A 27381-nucleotide genomic window follows, 5' to 3' on the forward strand; every position below is an offset into this window, starting at 1 on the left:
ATGTAATATCAGTATTTAAATGCCTGTTGGAGGAATTAAACAATGCACATGCACATCTGTCTGTAAATTAGCACATACCCTGGGTGCTTGGGCTGGTGTTTTCTCTCAGTATGCTTGAATCAATTAATAAATTTATTCTGCATCTGTTATGTGTCCGGCACCAGGGAAATTCAAAGACAGGTAAAACACTCATCCTGGCTTTGAGGAATTCACAGTCCAGCAGGTGTGGTGCTGTCTTGGGCACAGCTTTGGAATCAACAAGTAGGCATGTGACTTAGGGTCACAATGCTCTTTGAGTCTGGACCCAACTCTAAATTACTTTTGCTCTGATTATTTTTTATTAGAGTATCATATACCACACCTTAGAAAAAACTCAGCTCTTCAGAGGTCATCATTTGTGCTATTAGGGCATAATTATTTTCTGAGTATGAATGTATTGACAAGGGAGGATAAGCAAAGGGAAAAAGTTCCTCACCTCTTCAATCATGTCCAACAGAGCTTTGTTACAGTTCTCAAACCGAGCTTTCCATGTGGCTGTGTCCTTTTCCAGCTTCTTCATTTTCTTAGTGGTCTACAGAAATTATAGTGTTTTAATGTTAATTCTGAACAGTTAATATATCAGAGAAACTATCAGTTCCATATGTGACATCAAGAAAAAGTCCTTTCATTACTAGGTGCTGAAGCAAGCAAAAATCCAATGTCAGGGAATGAAGATTGAGTGGAAAGAGTCATGATTTATTTCTGAAGCATCTAAGTCAGTGGTGAACAAACTTATTTGCACCAGAGCCAGTTCAGGAGAAAGAAAACTACTTAAGTCCTTCCTTTTTTGTCATTGTGTTTTCTTTTGTTTAAAAGTAAAAATAACTTTATTGAGTTCCAAGAATAAGCTTGAAATTTAGATTATTTACTGTATTGAATGCAAGACTGTTAATGAGAAAGTTGGACCAGCTTTTTTGCTATTAAAATGTTGATAGTATCTGGGCACATTTGAGAAGTAGCCACAAAAAGGCAACTTTCAGTTTTCTCAGCCTTCATATTTGCAGAGTGCAGTAAGATTCACAGAATGTGATTACATGCGTTATTCATTTCATCCTTGAGACAGTCCCCCAAGGAAGGTTGTTTTCACCTCTACTTTATAAATGGGGAAACTAAGGTTCAGAGAGATGGAGTAATGATTCAGGTGAGTTTTCAGAGGAGTAGGGCTGGAGTCATTTCCATTTAATGCAACATATGCAGAGTGCCTGCTGGTGGCTAGGCAGAGGCTGGGTGTAGGGTATACAGAAATGAATAAAATGCAACCTAGCTTTTGCAAATCTGAAACTACTCTGCATTCCTGGTTATAGGATCTCCTCTCTGTTTGGATGATGGGAAGGACAGGGCTTGTATTCAGGGACAGTTACCCTGGATTAACTACACATGGTCACTGGTTGCTTCATGCTAAAAAGCCTAAGGTTGGGTCTGCTTGGAGGCCCAAGTTATTGGCTTCTGGGCTCTGTAGAGAAACTACATGAGCCTCCAGTGCTTTTTTATTTTCATCATTTCTTAACTGAGTTAATAGTTTATTAACTTTTTTAATGTCATCAGCCCCTTTAGGAATTTAATGAAATCTATGGAAAGTGGAGAAGGAAATGGCAACCCACTCCAGTATTCTTGCCTGGAGAATCCCAGGGACAGGGGAGCCTGGTGGGCTGCCATCTATGGGGTTGTGCAGAGTCGGACATGACTGAAGCAACTTAGCAGCAATAGCAGTATGGAAAGTGAAAGTGAAAAATAGATTCCAAGGGATTAGATCTGATAGATAAGAGTGCCTGAAGAACTATGGGTGGAGGTTGGTAACATTGTACAGGAGGCGGTGATCAAAACCATCCCCAAGAAGAAGAAATGCAAAAAGACAAAATGGTTGTCTGACAAGGCCTTACAAATAGCTGAGAAAAGAAGAGAAGCTAAAGGCAAAGGAGAAAAGGAAAGATATACCCATCTGAATGCAGAGTTTGAAAGAATAGCAAGGAGAGATGAGAAACCTTCCTCAGTGATAATTGCAAAGTAGAGGAAAACAATAGAATGGGAAAGACTAGAGACCTCTTCAAGAAAATTAGAGACACCAAGGGAGCATTTCATATAAAGATGAGCGCAATAAAGGACAGAAATGGTATGGACCTAACAGAAGCAGAAGATATTAAGAAGAGGTGGCAAGGATACACAGAAGAACTGTACAAAAGAGATCTAATGACTCAGATAGCCGTGATAGTGTGATCACTCACCTAGAGCCAGACATCATCGAGTGTGAAGTCAAGTGGGCTTTAGGAAGCATTGTTTTCCTCTACGAACAAAGCTAGTGGAGGTGATAGAATTCCAGTTGAGCTATTTCAAATTCTAAAAGATGTTAAAGTGCTGTACTCTATGCCAGCAAATCTGGAAAACTCGGTAGTGGCCACAGGACTGGAAAAGGTCAGTTTTCATTCCAATCCCAAAGAAAGGCAATGCCAAAGAATGTTCAAACTACCTCACAATTGCACTCATCTCACACACTAGCAAAGTGATGCTCAAAGTTCTCTAAGCCAGACTTCAACAATACACGAACCGAGTACTTCCAGATGTTCAAGCTGGATTTAGAAAAGGCAGAGGAACCAGAGATCTAATTGCCAACATCTGTTGGATCATGGAGAAAGCAAGGGAACTTCAGAAGAACATTATTTTTGCTTCATTGACTATGCTAAAGCTTTTGACTGTTTGGATCACAATAAACTGTGGAAAATTCTGAAAGAGATGGGCATACCAGACCACCTTACCTGCTTCCTGAGAAATCTGTATGCAGGTGAAGAAGCAAGAGTTAGAACTAGACATGGAACAATAGACTTGTTTCAAATTGAGAAAGGAGTACGTCAAGGCCGTATATTGTCACCTTGCTTATTTAACTTCTGTGCAAAGTACATCATGTGAAATGGCTGGGCTGGATGAAGCACAAGCTGGAATCAAGATTGCTGGGAGAAATATCAATAACCTCAAATATGCAGATGACACCCCCTTATGGCAGAAAGTAAAGAGGAACTGAAGAGCCTTTTGATGAAAGTGAAGGAGGAGAGTGAAAAAGCTGGCTTAAAACTCAACATTCAAAAAACAAAGATTATGGCATCCGGTCCTATCACTTCATGACAAATGGATGAGTAAACAATGGAAACAATGAGAGACTTTATTTTCTTGGGCTCCAAAATCACTGCAGATGGTGAGTACGGCCATGAAATTAAGACACTTGCTCCTTGGAAGAAAAGCTATGACCAACCTATACAGCATATTAAAAAGCAGAAGCATTACTTTGCCAACAAAGGTCTGTTTAGTCAAAGCTATGGTTTTTCCAGTAGTCATGTATGGATGTGAGAGTTGGACCATAAAGAAAGCTAGCACTACAGAACTGATGCTTTTAAACTATGGTGTTGGAGAAGAAGACTCTTGAGTATCCCTTGGACTGCAAGGAGATCAAACCAGTCAATCCTGAAGGAAATCAGTCCTGAATATTCATTGAAAGGACTAATGCTGAAGCTGAAGCTCCAATACTTTGGCCGCCTGATGCAAAGAACTGACTCATTAGCAAAGACCCTGATGGTGGGAAAGATTGAAGGCAGGAATACAACAGAGGATGAGATGGTTGGATGGCATCACTGACTCAATGGACATGAGTTTGAGCAAGCTCTGGGAGTTGGTGATGGACAGAGAAGCCTGGCATGCTACAGCCCATTCGGTGGCAAAGAGTCAGACATGACTGAGCGACGGAACTGAACTGATGGGACTACACCTAAAGATGCAGTATGCATATCATTTTTTCTTTTTTTGCTAATTCTACTAAAAGTCTATAAATGAACTTCAGATAAAAATTTTTGCTCTAATATTTAACTGAATCTTAAAACTAATTTTGAAATAATATTTTTCTACTCTAATGTTTATTCCAAATTAAAACTCTGTAATTAAAAAAATATTTTTAAAATGGTTGAATCCTTTCTGGAATGGGAAAGTTGTAACTTTTAAGAAATGTTGACCTATTAAGTTTGCTTGTGAATGGTGAAATTTATCATATATGTTTGTGAAATTTTTTTTTAAAAGAATGTTTTCTACACTTAAAAGAGGTTAATGCTAGTTCCTGTTCAGAAAAACAGTTCTGATGCTGATTTTGTTTTGGGAAAACAATGAATTAAATAAAATTTAAACATTATGTCCAATAATAAAATTAGCAACTTATATTTGTAAAAGTGGACTTCCGTGGTGGCTCAGTGGTAAAGAATTTGCCTACCAATGCAGGAGGCATGGGTTTGATCCCTAGGTCAAGAAGATTCCCTGGAGGAGGAAATGACTACCCACAACAGTATTCTTGCCTGGAAAATCTGTGGACAGAGAAGCCTGGTGGGCTATAGCTCATGGGGTTGCAAAAGAGTCTGACATGACTTAGCGACTAAAACAACAACAAACAATACAATTTGTAAAAGACTTTTAAAAAGTTAAAAATCCTTAAAAACACATTAACTTATTTGAACTTCACAATCTTGTGACATAGGCAAGAAAAAATAGCATTTTAATAAGGGAGAAGTTAAGTGAATTGTTTACTGCTACTTGATGAGTAAGAGCATGCCCAGAATTTGAATTCAGACTTCTCATTAAAGGTTGTCTTAGTTATATCATATTACATATATTCTCTTCTGAGAATATTCTATGAAATGGTATTTTCTACTCTAACATTCTGCTCTTGCATATTTGTATGAAAGTTTTTTTTAATCATTAGAAGATTTGATATTTTTATTTCAGCATAAACAACATAATATTATATTGCTAGCTCTTTTCTTTTTAAACCTCTCCATGGACTAGAAAAAGAAAATATTCTTCCTCAGGGTGAAAATGTATCCTGGTGTTTTTTGATTCTTCCTAAAATTAATCTGCCAGATATTTAACCAATAAAATACAGCCCAGATCTCATTTGCATGTATAAATGTTTCATTACTTCATGAAATGCACTGAAATATCTTAGTGAGAGAAAAATGAACCCAAAGGAAAATTGCCTGTCAAAATAGAAAATGTCAGTATTTCATGGGAGATAAGCAATACTCACTTTATCCATTTCTTGTTTGAAAGTGGCAAACACCTCATTGCTTTTTGTCAGTGTGCTCTGAAACTCTTCAAACCTTCCAGAGTAGAGAGTAAGCTGTAAACAGGGGAAAGAGTAGGTTTGTTTTAGGCCTGCTTTCCTGTTTTAGGAATGCTTCCAAAACAAAACCACCTGTCGTTGTTTGTTATTTGAAAAGGAAAATGATTTAAGAGAATTCTCAATACAATGTTAGTGATATGTTCAATTCTTTTTACTTTGCGATCAGCCTAGGTCAGTGAGTATGACTGAGGTACTTCTTTAAAGAAAAATGACATAATAAAATATATCATCACCATTTCATTGTATCATAATTTTTACCAACAAACATTTATTGAGCTCTGACTGAACATAGCAAGGACTATTATGTACAAAAGCATTTAACCTGTATCTGCTGTTTTTGAGGGAATCCCAAAGACAACTTGATTACAGAACAGTGAACACAAAGTACCAAAGTAGTTAAGTACTGATCAGAGAATGAGATAAATGTGGCAGGTGATCATATAAGTCACATTTTTGTAGAGAAGGTGAGCCTTGGTCTTGGTCTTGAGGGAAGGGAGATATGGGCCAGATATGGACTAGGGATACTGCCATTATGTGGTTGTGCCATTATAAGCACGTGTCATTTCCCTTTTTGACATTGTGGTTTTGTGTGTTTTTGAATACAGTGTTCTAGCCAATAGCAGTTAAATGTTCCTTTTCAAGGAAATGAGTTTATTATACCAATTTTTAATAGAAATTATCATTGGAAGGACTGATGCTGAAGCTGAAGCTCCAATAGTTTGGCCACCCAATGCAAAGAACCAGCTCACTGGAAAAGACCCTGATGCTGGGGAAGATTGAAGGCAAAAGGAGAAGGCGGCAGAGAATGACATGGTTAGATAGCATCACCGAGTCAATGGACATGAATTTGAACAAACTCCTGGAGATAATGAAGGACAGGGGAGGGGCCTGGTGGGCTGCAGTCCATGGGGTCGCTAAGTCGGACACGACTGAGCAACTTCACTATCACTTTTCACTTCCATGCTTTGGAGAAGGAAATGGCAACCCACTCCAGTGTTCTTGCCTGGAGAATCCCAAGGATGGGGGAACCTGGAGGGCTGCCGTCTATGGGGTCACACAGAGTCGGACACGACTGAAGCGACTTAGCAGCAGCAGCAGAATGGTTCATTCTCACATGATTCAGAATAGCAGAGGTTTTACTGCAGTACATGGGCTTCCCTTGTGGCTCAGCTGGTAAAGAATCTGCCCGCAATGCGGGAGACCTGGGTTTGATCCCTGGGTTGGGAAGATCCCCTGGAGAAGGGAAAAGGCTACCCACTCCAGTATTCTGGCCTGGAGAATTCCATGGACTGTATGGTCCATGGGGTCGCAAAGAGCTGAGCAACTTTCACTTTACTGCAGTACACGAGAACAGTAAAATAACATAAATCCTTTCATAAGAAACAGATTTTCCAAAGAAAAATCAAAACAACAGCTCATCAGCATTTTGAAATCAGTCATTAACAATGTGAATAGGTGATAAATTTGGGGTAACTCTAGTGGCTTAAAAGTTTTCTCATGATTCCTTGCCATACAGACTGAAAAAGACTGGGTACCGTGTCATCAGGGAATTCACGGCCAGGAAAGCTTTCAGACACATAGTTCAAAGAACAACACAGTTAACCCTTGAACAAAGCAGGGGGTTAGGGGCATTGACCCTCCATGAAGTGCAAAATCTGTGTATCATATATAGTCAGCCCTCTGTATTCCCAGTTCCTCATCTCTGCAGTTCCCTATCCATAGATTCAGTCAATGTCAGATACTGCAGTACTATAGTATTTGCTATTGAAAAAAAAAATCCATACATAATCATCTTCACAGTTCAAATATGTGTTGTTCAAGGGTCAAAACTAACTCATTATGTGCAATGCACTCTTGACATATTCTGTTTAATTTAATAAATCTGTTTCATTTTCTCCACAGACAAGTGGCTAGGATTCACTAAGTTGATTTTAGGGTGCATGAATAGGTCAAGTCCCTCAGTTTGAGGATAAGCCCCTGTGGGACTGCCTGCCTGTGGGAATAACTATCCCAGCTGATCTTCACCTATCACAAAATCCATTCATTTGCATTTTGGACCCAGTCTCCTGTTAACTTCTTTTCCTTACTCTCCTCTTTCTTTGCCCAACTTTTCAGTAATTCCATTAGGATTACAGTGGTTGTATAGATGTGCTCTCCTGAGCTGGTCCTCCCACCGTCTCTTGCAGTCCTATAGCTGCAGGCTGCAGACAAGAGGGGAAGGCGGGCCGTGTGTGCTCTGTTTCACCTGCGCAGCCTTGACAGGGGACTTCCCTGGTGGCTCAGCAGTAAGAATCCGCCTGCAACGCAGGAGACGCAGGAGACATAGGTGAGATTCCTGGGTCAGGAAGATCCCCTGGAGAAGGGAATGGCAACCTACTCCAGTATTCTTGCCTGGAAAATTCCATGGACAGAGGAGCCTGGTGGGGTACAGTCCATGGGGTGGCAAAGAGTTGGACATGACTGAAGCGATTGAGCATCCATGCATGCATGCAACCTTGACAAGATCAGCGGGAGCAACCACACCCTCCCCGGCCAGCTATCTTCTTCTTTGGGCTGAGTGTTCTTTTGATGTATAAACTGGGCGGATTTTGTTTTCCTCCTCTATGTTTTCTGTGTCATGGAGATGACAGATACACCAAAGTTCGAGGGATTAGTGTCTCACTTCATCACCACTTTGGTCTTTTTCTAGTGACCCTCAACTTTCTTGTCTTTTAAATTGGGTAAAATACATATAACATTCACTGTCTTAACCATTTTAAGTGTACAGTTCAATATTGTTAAGTAAATTCACATTGTGCAAATGAATTTCCAGAAATTTTCATCATGCAAAACTGAAACTCTGTAACCCAGTAAATGATAGTTCTCCATTTCTTCCTTTCCTTCTAGTGATTTTTTTTACATCCGCTTTTCTTTCTGTTTGACCTTTTTGTCATAGGTGGCAAAATCTGTGTGAACTATACTTTTCTCAGGTAACCAACTCTGACACTCTTTACTTATATACTAACTAAAAATGTACACTTCCTGTTTCCTTTATGGATATTTGTTTGGTCGTATTTTCCTTCTCACTTTTATGTTGACATGATGCGTGTCTGATGTGTCATATTCCCTCTTTCACTGTGGTATATCAGAGAAGCATGGAAAGAACATCCAGAGGTCATCCTCAGGATTCCTACCAGAGGCAGAAATAGAAACAAACTACTCTACAGTTAGTAACAACAACTCCTGCTCCAATATTTCACTTTTAAATGGGCTAGGTGGCACATGCATTCTTTTAACTGAGCACAAATTTTGATTCCAACATCACAAGAGAAGACTCTACACATGGATATCACCAGATGGTCAATACTGAAATCAAATTGATTATATTTTGCAGCCAAAGATGGAGAAGCTCTATACAGTCAGCAAAAACAAGACTGGGAGCTGACTGTGGCTCAGATAATGAACTACTTATTGCCAAATTCAGACTTGAAGAAAGTAGGGAAAACCACTAGACCCTTCAGGTATGACCTAAATCAAATCCCTTACGATTATACAGTGGAAGTGAGAAATAGATTCAAGGGATTAAATTGGATAGACAGAGTGCCTGAAGCACTATGGACAGAGGTTCGTGACATTGTTTTTTTTTTTTTTTTTTTGTGTAATAAAGTTTTATTAAAGTATAAAGGAGATAGATAAAGCGTCTGACATAGGCATCAGAAGGGGGCAGAAAGAGTACCTGCTTGCTAGTGTTAACAATGAAGTTATATACTCCAAAGAATGTCTGGAGGTTGTAAAGACCTCCCATAATTTACATTTTAAGATAACAGAATTAGCCAGAAGGTTTGATTCAGAGACTGTCCTTAGGCAGGATACATTATTGTTAAATAATCCTAAGGAATGTGGAGAAAGAAAAAAAGATTGTCCTTTCTTCCTCCTTGAGAATTCCAGACCCCTCTCTCCTTGGGGACCCCTAGACTCCCTATCAACCTGCCTAGGAAATGACTCTCTCATTCCCCCCTTTTCTTTTAGGAGAATTATGTTGCCTAGGGAAAAGGGGCGTCGTTCTCGTTCCATAACTGCTTCCGAGCTGACAAGGGGCGTTGTCCCTAAATTGGTGAGGCAACATATTCTCCTAATCCTCATATTGAGGATATCTGATCCAGGGGCCCCAAATAGTAGCTGGAGGAAGCTACAGCAGTAGCAGGAGTTTGAGCAACCATTTGTAACTTAAAAGCTTTCATGCAGTTAGAAACAAATCCAGTTATACAGTTACAGATGCAGGGAGCAAACAGCAAGAACAAAACAATCAGAATCAAAATTAAAAGTCACATTATGTCCATAGTTAAAGTACAAAGTGTTGCACCAGTCCATTTTAGGGTTGGTAAATGTCATCAGATGAAGAAGAGGGATTGCATGTGATTGTTGTCGAGGGTATTCACAGACATGGAGAAAGTCTTTTCCTTGAAGTGGGGATGTCCACCATGGGAAGCCTTCCACTGATGAAGAGGGGAGTGCTCCACAGACCCAGGAGTTTATCCTTTAGATCCTCCCGAGCTGCATAGTTTAAAGTTAGGAATTGAGAACAATCGTGATCAGGTGTTTCATCTTCCTTCTCAGGAAGGAAAATGGCAGGATTTAAATTTCCACAAACTTTAAGCTTAGTTACTGGTCCTTCTAACAACAATGACTGATACTTAAGAAGCCTACTGTCTGTCATCCAAATATTAACCTTAGAGATTCCATTCACATCATGAGAAGTCAGTACAGTAAGGTTTCATCCATTAATTATTTTTAAAGCTTCAGGTGCTAATAAAGCTGCTGCCCCAATTACTCTTAGGCAGTGGGGCCACCCACGTGAAACTACATCTAATTCTCTGCTTAGATAAGCAATAGGTTGCTGATGAGGCCCTCGGGGTTGTGTCAAAACTCCCAATGCCACACCTTTTCTTTCAGTGACAAACAAATTAAATTCTGACCCTGTGGGCAAGCTCAGAGCTGGAGCTTGCAGGAGAGCAGTCTGAAGAACCTTAAAAGCCTTTTGAGTTTCTGGAGACCAAACCAGTTTGTCGGTTTGGGCCTGCTGAGTTTCAGCTATAAGTTTATATAAAGGCTGGGCAAGTTCCCTGTAACCCGGAATCCAAATGCGACAGTAACCTGTGATTCCCCAAAATCCTCTCAATTGTCTTAAAGTCATAGGTAGGGGGTGATTTAGTATAGGTTTAATTCTCCCAGGGCCTATGGCCCTAGTCCCTTCTGATATGATTAGGCCCAGATATCTAACCGATTGTTGACAAAGCTGAGCCTTTTCTCTTGATGCCTTGTAACCACAGTCTGCCAGAAAGTTTAAGAAATCTTCTGAGGCTTGCGAACAAACTTCCTCTGTCTCAGCACAGAACCAAATATCATCTACATATTGTAACACCACTGCTTCAGAGCTATTAAAGTTTTGTAGATCCCGTGACAAACTTTGTCCGAATAAGTGAGGACTGTCACAAAATCCCTGGGGCAAAACTGTCCAGGTTAACTGAGAAGCTGGCTGTGTAGGGTCTTCAAAGTCAAATAGAAATTGACTTTCTTCTGCCAAAGGCACTGAATAGAAGACATCCTTTAAATCAATTACTGAGAAATATTTGGCCCGTTCAGGAATTTCAGACAATAGACTATAAGGATTAGGCACCACGGGGGTGTAACGGAACTACAGCCTCATTTATTATTCATAAATCTTGAACTAGTCTCCATTTACCATTCGATTTCTTTATACCCAAAATAGGAGTGTTGCAAGGACTGTTACAGGGAATTAATAGTCCCTGCTCCTTTAAATTTTCGATGATGGGTTTTAACCCTTCCTTAACTTCAGGTTTCAGTGGATACTGCTTCTTATGTGGATATACATGTGGGTCTTTGAGCTTAACAACCACAGGAATAGCATTTTGTGCTCGACCCACAGATTTTCCATCAGCCCATACTCCAGGATTTACATTTTGTTCAACTAAAGGGAGAGAAAGGAAGGGCTCCATATTCATGAAAACAGAGGCATGGACCTTGCTCAGTATATCCCTTCCCAAAAGGGGTGAACTCAGAAACTCGTGTGAAAACAGCACAGAATCCCAGTTGCAAGATAAAGAATAAGTGAAATAATACCTTTTGGCTCGTCCAGACAGTCCCATTATGGAAGCAGATCGGGAAGAAAGTGGGCCAGGGGCTTCAGTAAGCACAGAATAAGTTGCCCCAGTATCTAAAAGGAAATCGACGGATTGGCCCCGCACAATTATTAATACCCAGGGTTCCTCAGGTGTAATTAGGACAGAGCTTGTGTAGGGACCCCCGGGCACCTTCAGTCCTGATTGTCTTGAGAGTCCGACCCCAGAGACCTACACCTCTGGGGGCAGTCTCTCTTCCAGTGTGGTCCTTTGCAGACCGGACATGGAGCCGGGGGCGGCTTAGATGCCTTAGGGCAATCCCGCTTGAGTTGCCCCTCCTTTCCACAGTAATAGCAAGCCCATCCCTTTTCACCTGGGCCCCTCTGGGCATTTTTCTCAGGCTGTTTAAGAACATTTTTCATAGCCATGGCGAAGGCTTCCGCCTTTTCCTTTGTCTTTTTTTTGCCTTTCTTTCTTTTCCTCATATTCCCTACCATAATAGACTGTCAGAGCCAGTTGTTACAGAGTATCTAAAGACTGATGTGGTCCATACGCCTGTTTTAATAGCTTACGGTGGATATCTGGAGCCGACTGAGTGAGAAATCTATCCTTTAAGGTCACTTTTCCCTCTTCACTTTCGGGATCAATCTCAGTGAATCTGCGAAGGCCTTCTCTCAGTCTATCTAGGAATTTACCAGGAGCTTCCTTCTCCTCCTGTTCTATGTCTGCCAATTTGCCATAGTTTAAAGGCTTAGAACGCGCCTGCCTAAGTCCTTCAAGAATACATCTAACAAAATGACTCTGATCCCATCTTCCTTTAGCTGTGTTGTAGTCCCAGTCTGGTTCTATAGTTGGGACCGCCTGATTCCCAGTGGGGAGGGCCGCTATCTCGTTCTCCCTCTTCCCTACTGATTCATTACCAAGCCATTCATCTCCATAAGCAACTGCTTTTCCCAAAACTCGAGTCTTTGACTCGGGAGTCAGCGTTTGTCCCAAGATATATATCACATCCTTCCAAGTGAGGTCATAAAGCAGAGTAACACCTTTACAAGCTCTAATATGTTTTTCTGGGTCCTCTAAATAGTCTCCCAGATCCTCCTTGATTCTTTGTATTTCTTGATAAGAGAAAGGCTTATTAACTCTCACAGACTGATTATTTCTCCCGGTGGGTGTTTCATAAAGAGGCAACAGCTTGTGTGGCTGTTCCTCAGTCTCTTTGGCTGCTCTGCACATATGATCCCAGGGATAGATTGGAGAAACCTGTTTTTCCTCTTCTCTTTGTCTCCTCTCCTCCATCTCATCTCTTACTTCGATGGTCTGAGTTTCTACCGAAATCAGAGTAGTCTGAGGTCGTACTGAGACAGGAGTTGTTTGGACCTCCATGTGGGCAGTTTGAATCCCAGTTTGGAGTCCCCAGTACGGGGGCAAAGTAAGAGGACAGGAGGGAGCTGAAGGTTTCACGCCCAAATCTATACCCTTAGGACATAAGTCTGGCATATTTCGCAGAGAGAAAAAGGGCAACACATATGCTACTTCTACCCATTTCCCTTGTTCCTTACAGAACCGGTCTAATTGTAGAACAGTATTATACTTAAGAGACCCTCCAACTGGCCACCGTTCGGCATCCTCCAATGGATACCGTGGCCATGCAGTATCACATAGGAAGACCAGGTGTGTCTTCTTTAAGCCCTAGGGATCAAATCTATCCCAGTTTTTCAGGATACAGTTCAAAGGAGTGAGGCTGAAATTGTTAGCTCCCATCTGTAAGAGAGAAAAAAAGTGACCAAGGCCATTTTTCTACTGGAGGCGTCCCTCCCTGCTCTAGATGGGGGTGTAGACAGACGTTACACCAAAAGCTTTTCCTTCCTGGTCAGACTTAGTGTGTCCCTTACCGACGCAGGTGCCGTACTCGTCCCTCCCTGTTCTGCCACCGAGATGGGGTGGGGATGTACCAGGAGTAGACTTGATAGCATCCCTACTTGACGTCCAGCTCTTCACCCTTAACCTTGCTTGCCTCTGATGTCACCTGGGGTGAATTAGAGTAACCTTCCAGAATGCCTCCCAAGCTAAGACCACTGTGGGAAACATTCGTCACCTGAGTGCCTGTGCACGACCCTGAGTATTTCCTGACCACAATAAGACCGACGCGAACATAAAACTGAGATGTTCTTTCCAAGCATCACCACACCAGGATAACAGTCTCTTCTGATCTACTAAGAGCCAGCGTTACCAAAGAAAAAAACCCATTGCAATCCCAATCTGAGTAACCTTTTAACCTCAGAGATGTTCTGGGAGCTAGAGCTCCATCTAGCTTCCGAACTTTCAATTCCTAGCGAAGCTAGGCGCTTTATTGGCTACCAATCCAAGTTTGGGACCTAAGCCACAGTACACAATAACAGTATAGATCACAAGTCCCTTGAAAGTCTATGATCTGATAGATTAGGTTAGTACTTCTAATTCCCAAGGAGTTATGAAATGGTCAAAGAGACCGAAAAGTTTGACCGAGAAAGGAGAGTTCGGTCCACACGCTTTGCCCATTTCTGGTCAGTTCCTGAAGGAGACATTGGGTGCCTCTTGGCATTGGCAGGTTGGTATAATGCCCCGACAGGTTTCTGCCATAAGCCCTATGAGATCACCGTGGAACCGCAGAGCAGGGCTCCTTACTTGCTTCACGCAGGGCATGCCATTCATTCACACAAGCACACAGCAGAAAACGTGTTCACTAAGAGAACAAAGAACTAAAGCTCCAAGCATCCTTACCTTGTCCTGAAGGATCCCGGATGAGCCCCCAAGATGAAAGGTTGTTGTTGAATCACGCGAATACACTGGGATTCTTGGTCCCCGGAGGAGAAGAATTCAATCCGGGGCCAGAGACGAGGCTTGATCGCTCAGAGCTTTTGTGTAATAAAGTTTTATTAAAGTATAAAGGAGATAGAGAAAGCTTCTGACATAGGCATCAGAAGGGGGCAGAAAGAGTACCCCGGTTCGTGACATTGTACACGAGGCAGTGATCAAGACCATCTGCAAGAAAAAGAAATGCAAAAAGACAAAATGGCTGTCTGAGAAGGTCTTACAAATAGCTGAGAAGAGAGGAGAAACTAAAGGCAAAGGATAAAAGGAAAGATATAACCAGCTGAATGCACAGTTTGAAAGAACAGTAAGGAGAGATAAGAAAGCCTTCCTCAGTGATCAGTACAAAGAAATAGAGGAAAACAATAGAATGGGAAAGGCTAGAGATCTCTTCAAGAAAGTTAGAGACATTTCACGTAAAGATGGGCACAGTAAAGGACAGAAATGGTAAGGACCTAACAGAAGTAGAAGATATTATGAAAAGATGGCTATGATACACAGAAGAACTATACAAAAGAGATCTTGCTGCTGCTGCTAAGTCGCTTCAGTCGTGTCTGACTCTGTGCAACCCCAATGACTCAGAAAGTCATGATGGTGTGATTACTCACCTAGAGCCAGACATCCTGGAATGCGAAGTCAAGTGCGCTTTAGGAAGCATCACTACAAACAAAGCTAGTGGAGGTGATGGAATTCCAGTTGAGCTATTTCAAATCCTAAAAGATGATACTGTGATAGTGCTGCACTCAATATGCCAGCAAATTTGGAAAACTCAGCAGTGGCCACAGGACTGGAAAAGGTCAGTTTTCATTCCAATCCCAAAGAAAGGCAATGCCAAAGAATGTTCAAACTACTGCCACAATTGCCTTCATCTCACACACTAGCCAAGTAATGCTCAAAATTCTCCAAGCCAGCCTTCAGCAATACGTGAACTGTGAACTTCCAGATGTTCAAGCTGGATTTAGAAAAGACAGAGGAACCAGAGATCAAATTGTCAACATCTGCTGGATCATGGAAAAAGCAAGTGAGTTCCAGAAAAAGATCTTCTTCTGCTTTATTGACTATGCCAAAGCCTTTGACTGTGTGGGTCACAACAAACTGTGGAAAATTCTTAAGGAGATGTGAATCCCAGACCACCTGATTTGCCTCTTGAGAAATCTGTATGCAGGTGAAGAAGCAACAGTTAGAACTGGACATGGAACAACAGACTGGTTCCAAATAGGAAAAGGAGTATGTCAAGGCTGTATATTGTCACCCTGCTTATTTAACTTCTATGCAGAGTCCTGTATATTGTCATTTGCTTATTTAACTTCTATGCAGAGTACTCATGTGAAATGCTGGGCTGGATGAAGCACAAGCTGGAATCAAGATTGCTGGGAGAAATATCAATAACCTCAGATATGCAGATGACACCATCCTTACGGCAGAAAGTGAAGAACTAAAGAGCCTCTTAATGAAAGTGAAAAAGGAGAGTGAAAAAATTGGCTTAAAATTCAACATTCAGAAAACTAAGATCATGGCATCCAGTCCTATCACTTCATGGTACATAGATGGGGAAACAATGGAAGCAGTGAGAGGCTTTACAAAATCACTGCAGATGGTAAGTGCAGCCATGAAATTAAAAGACATTTGCTCCTTGGAAGAAAAGCTATGACAAACCTAGACAGCATATTAAAAAGCAGACATTACTTTACCAACAAAGGTCCGTGTAGTCAAGGCTATGGTTTTTCCAGTAGTCATGTATGGATGTGAGCATTGGAGTATAAAGAAAGCTGAGTGCCAAAGAATTTATGCTTTGGAATCGTGGTGTTGGAGAAGACTCTTGAGAGTCCCTTGGACAGCAAGGAGATCAAACCAGTCAATCCTGAAGGAAATCAGTCCAGAATATTCATTGGAAGGACAGATGCTGAAGCTGAACCTCCAATACTTTGGCCATTTAATGCCAATGACTCATTAGAAAAGACCCTGATGCTTGGAAAGATTGAAGGCGGGAGGAGAAGGGGACAGCAGAGAATGAGATGTTTGGATGGCATCACCCATGTGATGGTCATGAGTTTGAGTAGACTCCGGAAGTTGGTGATGGACAGGGAGCTTGGTGTGCTACAGTCCATGGGGTCACAGAGAGTCAGACACGACTGAGCGACTGAACTGAACTGACTGAAATTTTAATTACAAATGTTCATAGCATATATGAAACAAAGTTGTCTAGGAATTGTCTTAGCCAACTTAGGTTATTTGGCTTGGAAAGTAATCCAATTATTATTATAGTTGTAGAGAAATCTCCTCTCATCTTAAATAGATACAGTGAGGTCTTCTGAGATTAAAGACTGTGATTACCTGTCTTTAAGAGTTGACTCACTGATCTTTCCCCTTGGATAGTATTTTATGTCTGCAATGCTGTGCTGTGTTGATATTGCTGACTTTCCACATCTACTACCATCTTCAGCCTTATTGATCCAATGAACACTCTATTTGTAGCCACAGTTGTATTCCATTGATCATCTCTGACATTTACTCTATTGCCTTGGTTTGTATAATTGAAAGTCAGACGTCTCTTCCCTAAGTGAGAATCATGCCCCAGACTGGCAAGCTATTGTTTTAGGACTGAAAAGTGACTTCCAGCTAGGAAAACACAATCTGTCCTTTATATTGTCTTTGCTCAGACCATAGAAATGGGGACTAAGACGTCTTCTTCCTACTAACCCACTCTTTTAATTGTCAAACCAAAGGACGTGTTTGAGTGCTTTGCAAAATCATCTGTGATAGACTTTGTTTAAGCTGGCTTGAAACTCAACATTCCAAAAACTAAGATCATGGCGTCCCGTCCCATCACTTCATAGCAAATAGAATGGGAAAAAGTGGAATCAATGGTAGATTTTATTTTCTTGGCTCCAAAATCGCTGCAGATGGTGACTCCAGGGATGAAATTAAAGGATGCTTGCTCCTTGGAAGCAGAGATATCACTTTGCTGACAAAGGTCCATCTAATCAAAGCTATTGTTTTTCCAGTAGTCATGTATGGATGTGAGAGTTGGACCATAAAGAAGGCTGCATGCATGCATGGATGTGTGTGAGCTCAGTCGTGTCCAATTCTTTGTGACCCCATAGACTGTAGCCTGTCAGGCTCCTCTGTCCATGGAATTTTCCAGGCAAGAATACTGGAATGGGTTGCCATTTCCTCTTCCAGGGGATCTTCCCAACCCAGGGATGGAACCCGTGTCTCTTGCATCTTCTACATTAGCAGGTAATTCTTTACCACTGTGCCACCTGGCAAGCCCATAGAAGAGTGCTGAAGAATTGATGCTTTGAAACTGTGGTTCTGGAGCAGACTCTTCAGAGTTCCTTGGACAGCAAGAAGACAAAACCAGTCAATCCTAAAGGAAATCCATCCTGAATATTCATTGGAATGACTGATGCTGAAGCTGGAGCTCTAGTACTTTGGCCACCTGATGTGAAGAGCCAACTTATTGGAAAAGACCCTTATGCTGGGAAAGATTGAGGACAAGAGGAGAAGGGGATGACAGAGGATGGGATGGTTGTATCGCATCGTGGACTCAACGGACATGAGTTTGAGCAAACTCCGGGAGATTGTGAAGGACAGGGAACCTTGGGGTGCTGCAGTTCATGAGGTGGCAAAGAATTGGACATGACTTAGTGACTGAAAAACAACAGACTTTGTTTTTCAAGGTTTAAACTTTAAAAAAATATAGTGTTGATACTTTTCAATAGAAGCTTGTTTAAGCATTATTACATGTAGGGATTCAGGGCCTCCATATTCTTCTTGATGTTTAAGTAATTATTGAAGTTGTGAAAATGCCTTGAAGACAAAAGAGATAGACAAGAGAGGGTCCTTGCAGAGAGAGCCAAGCACCATGGAAAGCAAAGTGATGAAGGAGGCAGGGTTAACTCAGTTTAGTACCATGCTTCTACAGCCCTGGAAATTCTCTGTGTTCATGAACTAGAGCTGAACAGGGTCCTGAGATCATCTTTTCCAGTGGTTCTGAAGCTTTTTGGCAACTAAAGAACTTCTTTGTCTCATCTATCACTAGGTGTGTCCTTAGCCATGAGATAAGAAAGCCTTCCTCAGCGATCAATGCAAAGAAATAGAGGAAAACAACAGAATAGGAAAGACTAGAGATCTCTTCAAGAAAATCAGAGATACCAAGGGAACATTTCATGCAAAGATGGGCTCAATAAAGGACAGAAATGGTATGGACCTAACAGAAGCAGAAGATGTTAAGAAGAGGTGGCAAGAATACACAGAAGAACTGTATAAAAAAGATCTTCATGACCCAGATAATCGCTATGGTGTGATCACTCACCTAGAGCCATACATCCTGGAATGCGAAGTCAAGTAAGCCTTAGAAAGCATCACTATGAACAAAGCTAGTGGAGGTGATGGAATTCCAGTTGAGCTCTTTCAGATCCTGAAAGATGATGCTGTGAAAGTGCTGCACTCAATATGCCAGCAAATTTGGAAAACTCAGCAGTGGCCACAGGACTGGAAAAGGTCAGTTTTCATTCCAGTCCCAAAGAAAGGCAATGCCAAAGAATGCTCAAATTACTGCACAATTGCACTCATCTCACAGGCTAGTAAAGTAATGCTCAAAATTCTCCAAGCCTGGCTTTAGCAATATGTGAACTGTGAAATTCCAGATGTTCAAGCTGGTTTTAGAAAAGGCAGAAGAACCAGAGATCAAATTGCCAACATCCACTGGATCATGGAAAAAGCAAGAGAGTTCCAGAAAAACATCATTTCTGCTTTATTGACTATGCCAAAGCCTTTGACTGTGTGGATCACAATAAACTGTGGAAAATTCTGAAAGAGATGGGAATACCAGACCACCTGATCTGCCTCTTGAGAAACCTATATGCATGTCAGGAAGCAACAGTTAGAACTGGACATTGAACAACAGATTGGTTCCAAATAGGAAAAGGAGTACATCAAGGCTGTATACTGTCACCCTGCTTATTTAACTTATATGCAGAGCATCATGACAAATGCTGGGCTGGAAGAAGCACAAGCTGGAATCAAGATTGCCAGAAGAAATATCAATAACCTCAGATATGCAGATGACACCACCCTTATGGCAGAGAGTGAAGAGGAACTAAAAAGCCTCTTGATGAAAGTGAAAGTGGAGAGTGAAAAAGTTGGCTTAAAGTTCAACATTCAGAAAACGAAGATCATGGCATCTGGTCCCATCACTTCGTGCCGAATAGATGGGGAAACAGTGGAAACGGTGTCAGACCTTTTTTTAGGGGGCTCCAAAATCACTGCAGATGGTGACTGCAGCCATGAAAGTAAAAGATGCTTACTCCTTGGCAGGAAAGTTATGACCAACCTAGATAGTGTATTCAAAAGCAGAGATATTACTTTGCCAACAAAGGTCCGTCTAGTCATGGCTATGGTTTTTCTAGTGGTCATGTATGGATGTGAGAGTTGGACTGTGAAGAAGGCTGAGTGCCGAAGAATTGATGCTTTTGAACTGTGGTGTTGGAGAAGACTCTTGAGAGTCCCTTGGACTGCAAGGAGATCCAACCAGTCCATTCTAAAGGAGAGCAGTCCTGGGTGTTCATTGGACGGACTGATGCTGAAGCTGAAACTCCAATACTTTGGCCACCTCATGCAAAAAGTTGATTCATCAGAAAAGACCCTGATGCTGGGAGGGATTGGGGGCAGGAGGAGAAGGAGACGACAGAGGATGAGATGGCTGGATGGCATTACCGACTCGATGCACATGAGTTTGGGTGAACTCCGGGAGTTGGCGACGGACAGGGAGGCCTGGTGTGCTGTGATTCACAGGGTCGCAAAGAATCGGACACGACGGAGCGACTGAACTGAACTGGACTGAGCCCACAAGATAACACTGAGCCCACAAGATAACACTAGGATTAACTCATACACTAACTAGTCGTTAGCATTTTAATTAATATCATTGTTATCATTAGATTGTGAGTTTAATTAGGCAGGCATTTTTGGTTCTTTTATTGAGTAGTATATCTCTAACATGTAGAGCCATGTCAAGCACTTAGATGCTCAGTAAATATTAGTTGAATTAATTATGCTTATTATGGGGCAGACACTGAATTAAGTGCTTTGCATGCATAACCTGAAAACAAACTGCATATATTACATAGACTTATTTTCCTTTTATAAACTGAATCAACTATACGAATAGCTACCATCCATGCTGCTAAGCGAAGCTGTTATATTGTCAAAAACAACTACATTTTACACAGCAGCTGCTGCCTCATATGCTGTTATGTTTTGGAAATACTGAAAAGTAATAGGCTTCCAAGAGGTCAAAGGACTCCAGCTTGGGATCTTAGATACATTGCAGCATCCTTGTTTTACAGACCAGGAAGTTTAGGTCCAGGGAGGTTTAGGTGAATTGTACAGAATCAGACAGCTTCTCAGCAGAAGAGCCATCTGGTCCCTGGACTCAGCCCAGTTTTGAGGATTGAACAAGGAACACTGGCAAGTCTAGACCTTGGGTCCTTCTTTTTCAAACTTGAGGGAGTGGGAAATTAAATCATACCTTTCAGGTTATTAAAGGCCTGTTTTCTGATATCTGCTGAATGAAGCACTCTCTAGCCCAGAGTCTCATGGTATTAATGTATTCTTCATTTAGCATAGAAGAGTAGAGATTGCTTATAACAGATGTTGTGAACACTGAATAGCTTCAAGTACTGTCTGCTGTATACTTCAAGGCTTTGTGCTGTGAATGGGACAGAGATAGAGCCAGAAGCCCTGACTTGATGCTCTGGATTCTCCCCTCCTACCAACCCCTGCCCCCCTACAGTCAGGTCACACCTCCTTCCCCCTGCCTACTTCTGGCTCGGGAACTGTCTCTGCCTGCCACCCACCCCACACCGTGAAATGATGTGCTCTGTGACTGCCTAAAGGGTGATCTTGAGTTTGTAACTTTATAGTTTAATCTTTTAATTCTGAGTCCTTTGAATCTATTAATAGTGAAAAAATATATTTTTCAAATTTTTGTGTAATTAATATTTTAAAACTGTTTGGTATATTAGTGGGGAAACAAGTCATCATTGTGTTTGGTAAACACATTGGAAAAGTGTTCTTTAGGAAGGTTAGAAATCAAAATGTTATCTTTGTTTTTGTCTATGCAGTGATGTAATTTGTGATTTTGCTTCTTTTAAATTAAAAAAAATGCACAAATATTCATTGAACTTGTTCATTCATACAATGAATAATTTTTTAATATTTACAATGGACAAGTATTCAGCAGTCAGAACATTAACATTTATAAGTGAAATATTCAAATCTTAAATTAATGCTGCCCAGTTTTGGAAGGCTTCTGATTTTCTCGCTTTTGGTGAATTTTCACTGTGTGATTTTATAGTCCCTTTAGCAAGTGGGCATTTCTCCCAGCTGGGGAACTAGGACTCTGTGGCCTAGCCTGTGGCACGATGAGCAGAGCCCCAAGGGCCCCAGAAAGATGGGAGAAGTCTGGCTTTCCTCCAGAGCCAGCTGTTGCATAACCTTTATTTTTGAGCCTGCAATACGAATTCCTATAGTCTAATCAAAATACACTCATAACAACATGAAACCAAATAAAAATGATTTCTAACTTGTCCACCATTTCTAATCATTCAGCACTGGCAAGGCCAGCACGACTCTGTTTTGCTGACTCTATTTTTCTAATTTCCTTTTATTGTGAATAATATCAAACAAGTAAGGACATTTTCAGTATTGGGAATTATAGATGGTGCATTTGAACAGGTTCCATCAATCCTTACCTTCACAGGTTAATGGGGGAGGAGGGAGAGAGGACCTGTGAACAGATGGGTGAGGACCTGGCCACCAGCCTATCCTGGTTGACCCTCATTTGTATGTCAGCAGACCTTTTGACCAGAAGTTGTTGGTGCAGAGCATTTATTTTTCTTAGATATAACATTGTGCCTTTATTTTTACTTAAAAATAGTAAATATGAAGTTATTCTTCATTTCTAACTCCTGCCCCCACTTCCCCTCCCACGTGGAAGGCCTTGTGTGGACTCCCTTTGGTTCACAGCAAGGAAGACACACTGCATGCACTGTTGTACCCCTACTTCACCTGAGCCTGCAGGACTGTCTCTTGTTCCTTCAGCACTTTAGCCTGAAGTTTCCACTCTGCTGCCTGGTTCAGCAGCTGTAAGGAGAGAGAACGCATGGAAAGATCGTCAAATTGTCTTTTAAATTACCGTTTATTGTGACTCCTGTGTAAACTTAATTGCTTGCTAAATAATCTTCTTAAGTAATTTTTGGGGAACTTTATAATCTCAGAAAACTAACAAAACAACTAGTTTTAAAGGTCTTATTCTCAGCTAAAAATTAGTGATTCTAATGGGAAGAAAAAAGAGGAAAGAAAGTCTCCAACTCAAGCATGAATCACACAAAATTCTGGACCCCTCTGTAGCAATTCTGCCCAGCTATCATTCAACCTCTGCTTGAACATTTTCAGATTATCCTTACCTGGGGCATTGTTGTGAGCAACTGTTCCTTTGTATTAAACCTAACTGTTCAAGCAGTTAGTTATTGTTTTTTTAAAAAAAACAATAGTGCTAGAACTGGAAGACCTAAGATATTTAATTTGTAAAGCAGCTTGATTGGATAATCCTCTTGAGTTTTACAACTTTCTTCCAGTCTTTTATATCTGCTTGCATCCAACTTGACAATTTTTTTTTTTTTTCTATTTGCCTACATCTAGGCTTTCAAAGCATTAAAGCATAGTTTTTATAGAAACAACTTTTTGACACTTATTTCATGAGTTTATATATTATTCTGTTGATTCACATAATGCAAAACCAAGGATAACTGGGAAAAGAGTTGGGAGCAAAGATCTGACTCTTGGTCTTAGCTTAGGCAACCATCTTCAGATACTGCAGATGGCTAACTCACCCCAGGATCCAACATGCTGTGGGCCTCTGTCAGTATGCTTACAGAGAATGGTGAACGTCATGGATAACCCAGTCAGTCAGTCAGGTGGCTGTCAGTTAAGAAGTTTCTATTTTATTTCAAGATAGGCTGATAGAAGTTTTTTCCTTTTTGTTAATCCATATATTTAAAAAAATGTCCATTTTTGTTATTGGAACCAAAAATAATAAAATCATTATTTTTAAAAACTTGGAGGCATCTTTTCCCTTATCCGAGTTAGTCTTGACCTCTCCATTTATAAAAGGGGGTTATGGTATGGACCTAACAGAAGCAGAAGATATTAAGAAGAGATGGCAAGAATACACAGAAGAACTGTACAAAAAAGATCTTCATGACCCAGATAATCATGATGGTGTGATCACTGACCTAGAGCCAGGCATCCTGGAATGTGAAGTCAAGTGGGCCTTAGAAAGCATCACTATGAACAAAGCTAGTGGAGGTGATGGAATTCCAGTTGAGCTATTTCAAATCCTGAAAGATGATGCTGTGAAAGTGCTGCACTCAATATGCCAGCAAATTTGGAAAACTCAGCAGTGGCCACAGGACTGGAAAAGGTCAGTTTTCATTCCAGTCCCAAAGAAAGGCAATGCCAAAGAAAGCTCAAACTACTGCACAATTGTACTCATCTCACACGCTAGTAAAGTAATGCTCAAAATTCGCCAAGCCAGGCTTCAGCAATATGTGAACCGTGACCTTCCAGATGTTCAAGCTGGTTTTAGAAAAGGCGAACCAGAGATCAAATTGCCAACATCCACTGGATCATGGAAAAAGCAAGACAGTTCCAGAAAAGCATCTATTTCTGCTTTATTGACTATGCCAAAGCCTTTGACTGTGTGGATCACAATAAACTGTGGAAAATTCTGAAAGAGATGGGAATACCAGACCACCTGATCTGCCTCTTGTGAAATTTGTATGCATGTCAGGAAGCAACAGTTAGAACTGGACATGGAACAACAGACTGGTTCCAAATAGGAAAAGGAGTTCGTCAAGGCTGTATATTGTCACCCTGCTTATATGCGGAGTACATCATGAGAAACGCTGGGCAGGAAGAAGTACAAGCTGGAATGAAGATTGCTGGGAGAAATACCAATAACCTCAGATATGCAGATGACACCATCCTTATGGCAGAAAGTGAGGAAGAACTAATGAGCTTCTTGAAAGTGAAAGAGGAGAGTGAAAATGTTGGCTTTAAGCTCAACATTCAGAAAATGAAGATCATGGCATCCAGTCCCATCACTTCATGGGAAATAGATGGGGAAACAGTGGAAACAGTGTCAGACTTTATTTTTGGGGGCTCCAAAATCACTGCAGATGGTGATTGCAGCCATGAAATTAAAAGATGCTTACTCCTTGGCAGGAAAGTTATGACTAAACTAGATAGCATATTAAAAAACAGAGATATTACTTTGTCAACAAAGGTTCGTCTAGTCAAGGCTATGGTTTTTCCGGTAGTCATGTATGGATGTGAGTTGGACTATAAAGAAAGCTGAGTGCCGAAGAATTGATGTTTTTGAACTGTGGTGATGGAGAAGACTCTTGAGAGTCCCTTGGACTATAGGGAGATCCAACCAGTCCATCCTAAGGGAGATCAGTCCTGGGTGTTCATTGGAAGGACTGATGTTGAAGCTGAAATTCCAATACTTTGGCCACCAGATGCAAAGAACTGACTCATTTGAAAAGACCCTAATGCTGGGAAAGATTGAGGGCAGGAGGAAAAGGGGACGACAGAGGATGAGATGGTTGGATAAGCATCACTGACTCAATGGACATGAGTTTGGGTAAACTCCAGGAGTTAGTGATGGGAGGCCTGGCACGCTGCAGTTCATGGGGTCGCAAAGAGACACGACTGAACTGAACTGAACCTTTCTGTGACTTATATCTGCTGTTCTGCTAAATTGCTGCAGGAAAAGAGGGCATCATTTTAGTTTCTTGGTAAGATCAAGTTACTCCATGTCTGTCCCCTAGTCTCTCTCACAAGAATCTTTGCCTGATTGTTCCTCTGTTGTGCCTCATATATTAAATCCAAAGGTACTGATGTTCTATAGGAAGCATAGTTTACCTGAGGATAATTACATCTAAATAATAAATAAATGCTTTATTTCTTACTTTGAGAGCTAGATTGTAAATGGATTTAATAAATTAATCTTTAAGAGCACATGGAGATTTGATTGTAATTATGCAGTGCCCACCAGGTTATATTTTCCAAAATCCATTCTTTTGTTGTCATGTTTGAAAACCAAAGTTTAAAAAAAATTACTATTCTGACAAACTGAAGTGATTCCAGTCTGATTTTAGGTAAACGCAAAGCTTGTGATCAGTTGTTAAATGGCCAAATCTGAATGACTGGTTGGTTGTCTCTCCCCAGCAGCAGATACATGCTTTAACTCATGCCTCTGAAACACACCTCTGAATGTGATGTACTATCACAGAGCTTGGGATCTGGGGACAGATGTACTGGAGATGTGGCCAGCATACCCCGGTCACTTAGCAGTGTGTGACCTTAAGCAAGTCACATATCCTTTTATGGGCCTCAATTCTCTCATCTGTTTTGGAGTGTTTAGGGTTAATAAGATATCAGTAAAAGATACCACTTGGTTTCTTAAACCAAAACTCAGGAGTCATCCTTGATTCTTCTGTTTCTTCACTGTCACCATCTTCCAGTTCAAAGCATGGCTTGTTGGTTTTATGTTAAAAACTTAACTTTTATCCATGTCCAGCTCTTCTTCTCCACTGCCACTTCCCCAGTCAAAGCCATCATCAGATCTTGCCCAGATTGCTGCCTAGCTGTCTTGCCCTTCTCTAGTTCACTTTCTACCTATCAGCCAAAGTCACTTTTTACAGATGCAAAGCAGATCCTGTCACTTCCTTTGCTAAAACTACCCAGTACTTTCCCATTATATTTAGAATAAAATTCAAACTATATGTCAAGCAATACAGTTTGCCCCTTGCTTACCTCTACAGTTTCATTTTGAAATTTTCTCCCATTGGGGCACCTACTCTTGCTACCCTGACCTCCTATTTCTGGAGGATGTCAAGCTGGTTCCAGCATTAGGACCTTCGTCTCTGCTACAGACACTGCTGCTGGGGCCCTCGTCTGTGACTCCCTGATCATCAGGAAGGGAGCAACTCAAGCATCCTCCGCTCCAGGAGGCCCACCAAGTCACCCAGTCTAAAGGAGGCCTCCTCTTTCTGCCCCTTTGAGATTCTTCATTATTTCCCTAGTAGCACTTATTATCTGAAATTATCCTTCTTTGTTTGCTTGCTTATTTATTGCCTTTTTCTTCCAAGTTAGACTCTAGTCTCCATGCTGGGATGTGGACTTCTCCATCTTGTTCACCACTACACGCCAGCACCTAGAATGGAGCATAGCTCATGAACGGTGCCTGCCAAAGGTTTGGTGAATGGATGCATGATACAGTGTTACAGTGATAGGTACAGTGTTTCCTCCTGGGCCGGCCAGTGTCATTCTCCAGGGAAGCTTAGGCTCTTCCTCCATCAGTCTAGTGCTCTATGACCATTACCAAAAACATTCTCAGGGGTTCTCTGACCCCAAGGCAGACCAGACAAGCACATAGATGCATAAGATAAATACATATTCCTTTTCGCGTTTGTGTCGCTCCTCTGCTTCCTTCATCATTTCTTGTGCCTGCTCAAGTTTAGCATCCACTAGCTTCTGCTGCAGTTCTCTGTGTTTAAATATTTTGTCGAGGTGCTGAGGAAAAATAAAGTGCACATATCAAGTTGAGTTACTGTGCTGACAAACGTGTGTAAAAAAGTAATATTGATATAAACATGCGTTCTCTAGGTTTTAAGAGTTAAAAAGAGGGGGAATAAAGGCATTGGCATCACTTATGCTTTTATACAAAAGTCATAAATTGGTGGAGTCTCCTGCATTTTGCACTACATGAAAGTGGCTACGAAAGGTGGAGGTGCCAGAGTCCAGCAATGCAACGCCAAAAGGTCCCAACAGTAGTTTTCTAAATGTGCCAACTATTAGATGTGGCACTAGTTATTACTCTAGGCTCCAGAGACAGTGATGTATATCACAAGGGCTGTAGCAATATCACTTGGTATTCTGGCTCTTTCTGTGAATATAAAATCACATTTAATCACAATATGAATTCAGTTTATCATGGTGAATTCTCTGCATGCTTGCCTCAAGGGTGTGGGGAAGCCTTGAGGTAACAGCCTGTGGCCCTTTGTCTGGGACTGAGGCAGGAGCCCCCTGACATGAACTCTGTTGCTGTGGTGGGCAAGCAAGGCTCAGGTTTGCAGATGAATTGATATG

The 27381-nt window shown here is 41.3% G+C and overlaps 1 protein-coding gene across 3 annotated transcripts in view; it reads right to left on the reverse strand.

Moving 5' to 3' along the window:
- TXLNB (taxilin beta) overlaps positions 1-27381 on the reverse strand; it is a 62052-nt gene that overhangs the window by 4217 nt on the left and 30454 nt on the right. For 2 of the 3 annotated variants that reach the window (XM_059889692.1, NM_001102051.1), the window contains 4 exon segments: positions 26686-26805; positions 22234-22308; positions 5093-5185; positions 476-571 (listed from right to left, as the gene is read on the reverse strand). In XM_059889692.1, coding sequence (XP_059745675.1) covers positions 476-571; positions 5093-5185; positions 22234-22308; positions 26686-26805 — 384 coding nt within the window. 3 annotated transcript variants of the gene reach the window in all.

This window comes from Bos taurus, chromosome 9 (assembly GCF_002263795.3).
Source record: "Bos taurus isolate L1 Dominette 01449 registration number 42190680 breed Hereford chromosome 9, ARS-UCD2.0, whole genome shotgun sequence".
NCBI classification, from domain to species: domain Eukaryota; kingdom Metazoa; phylum Chordata; class Mammalia; order Artiodactyla; family Bovidae; genus Bos; species Bos taurus.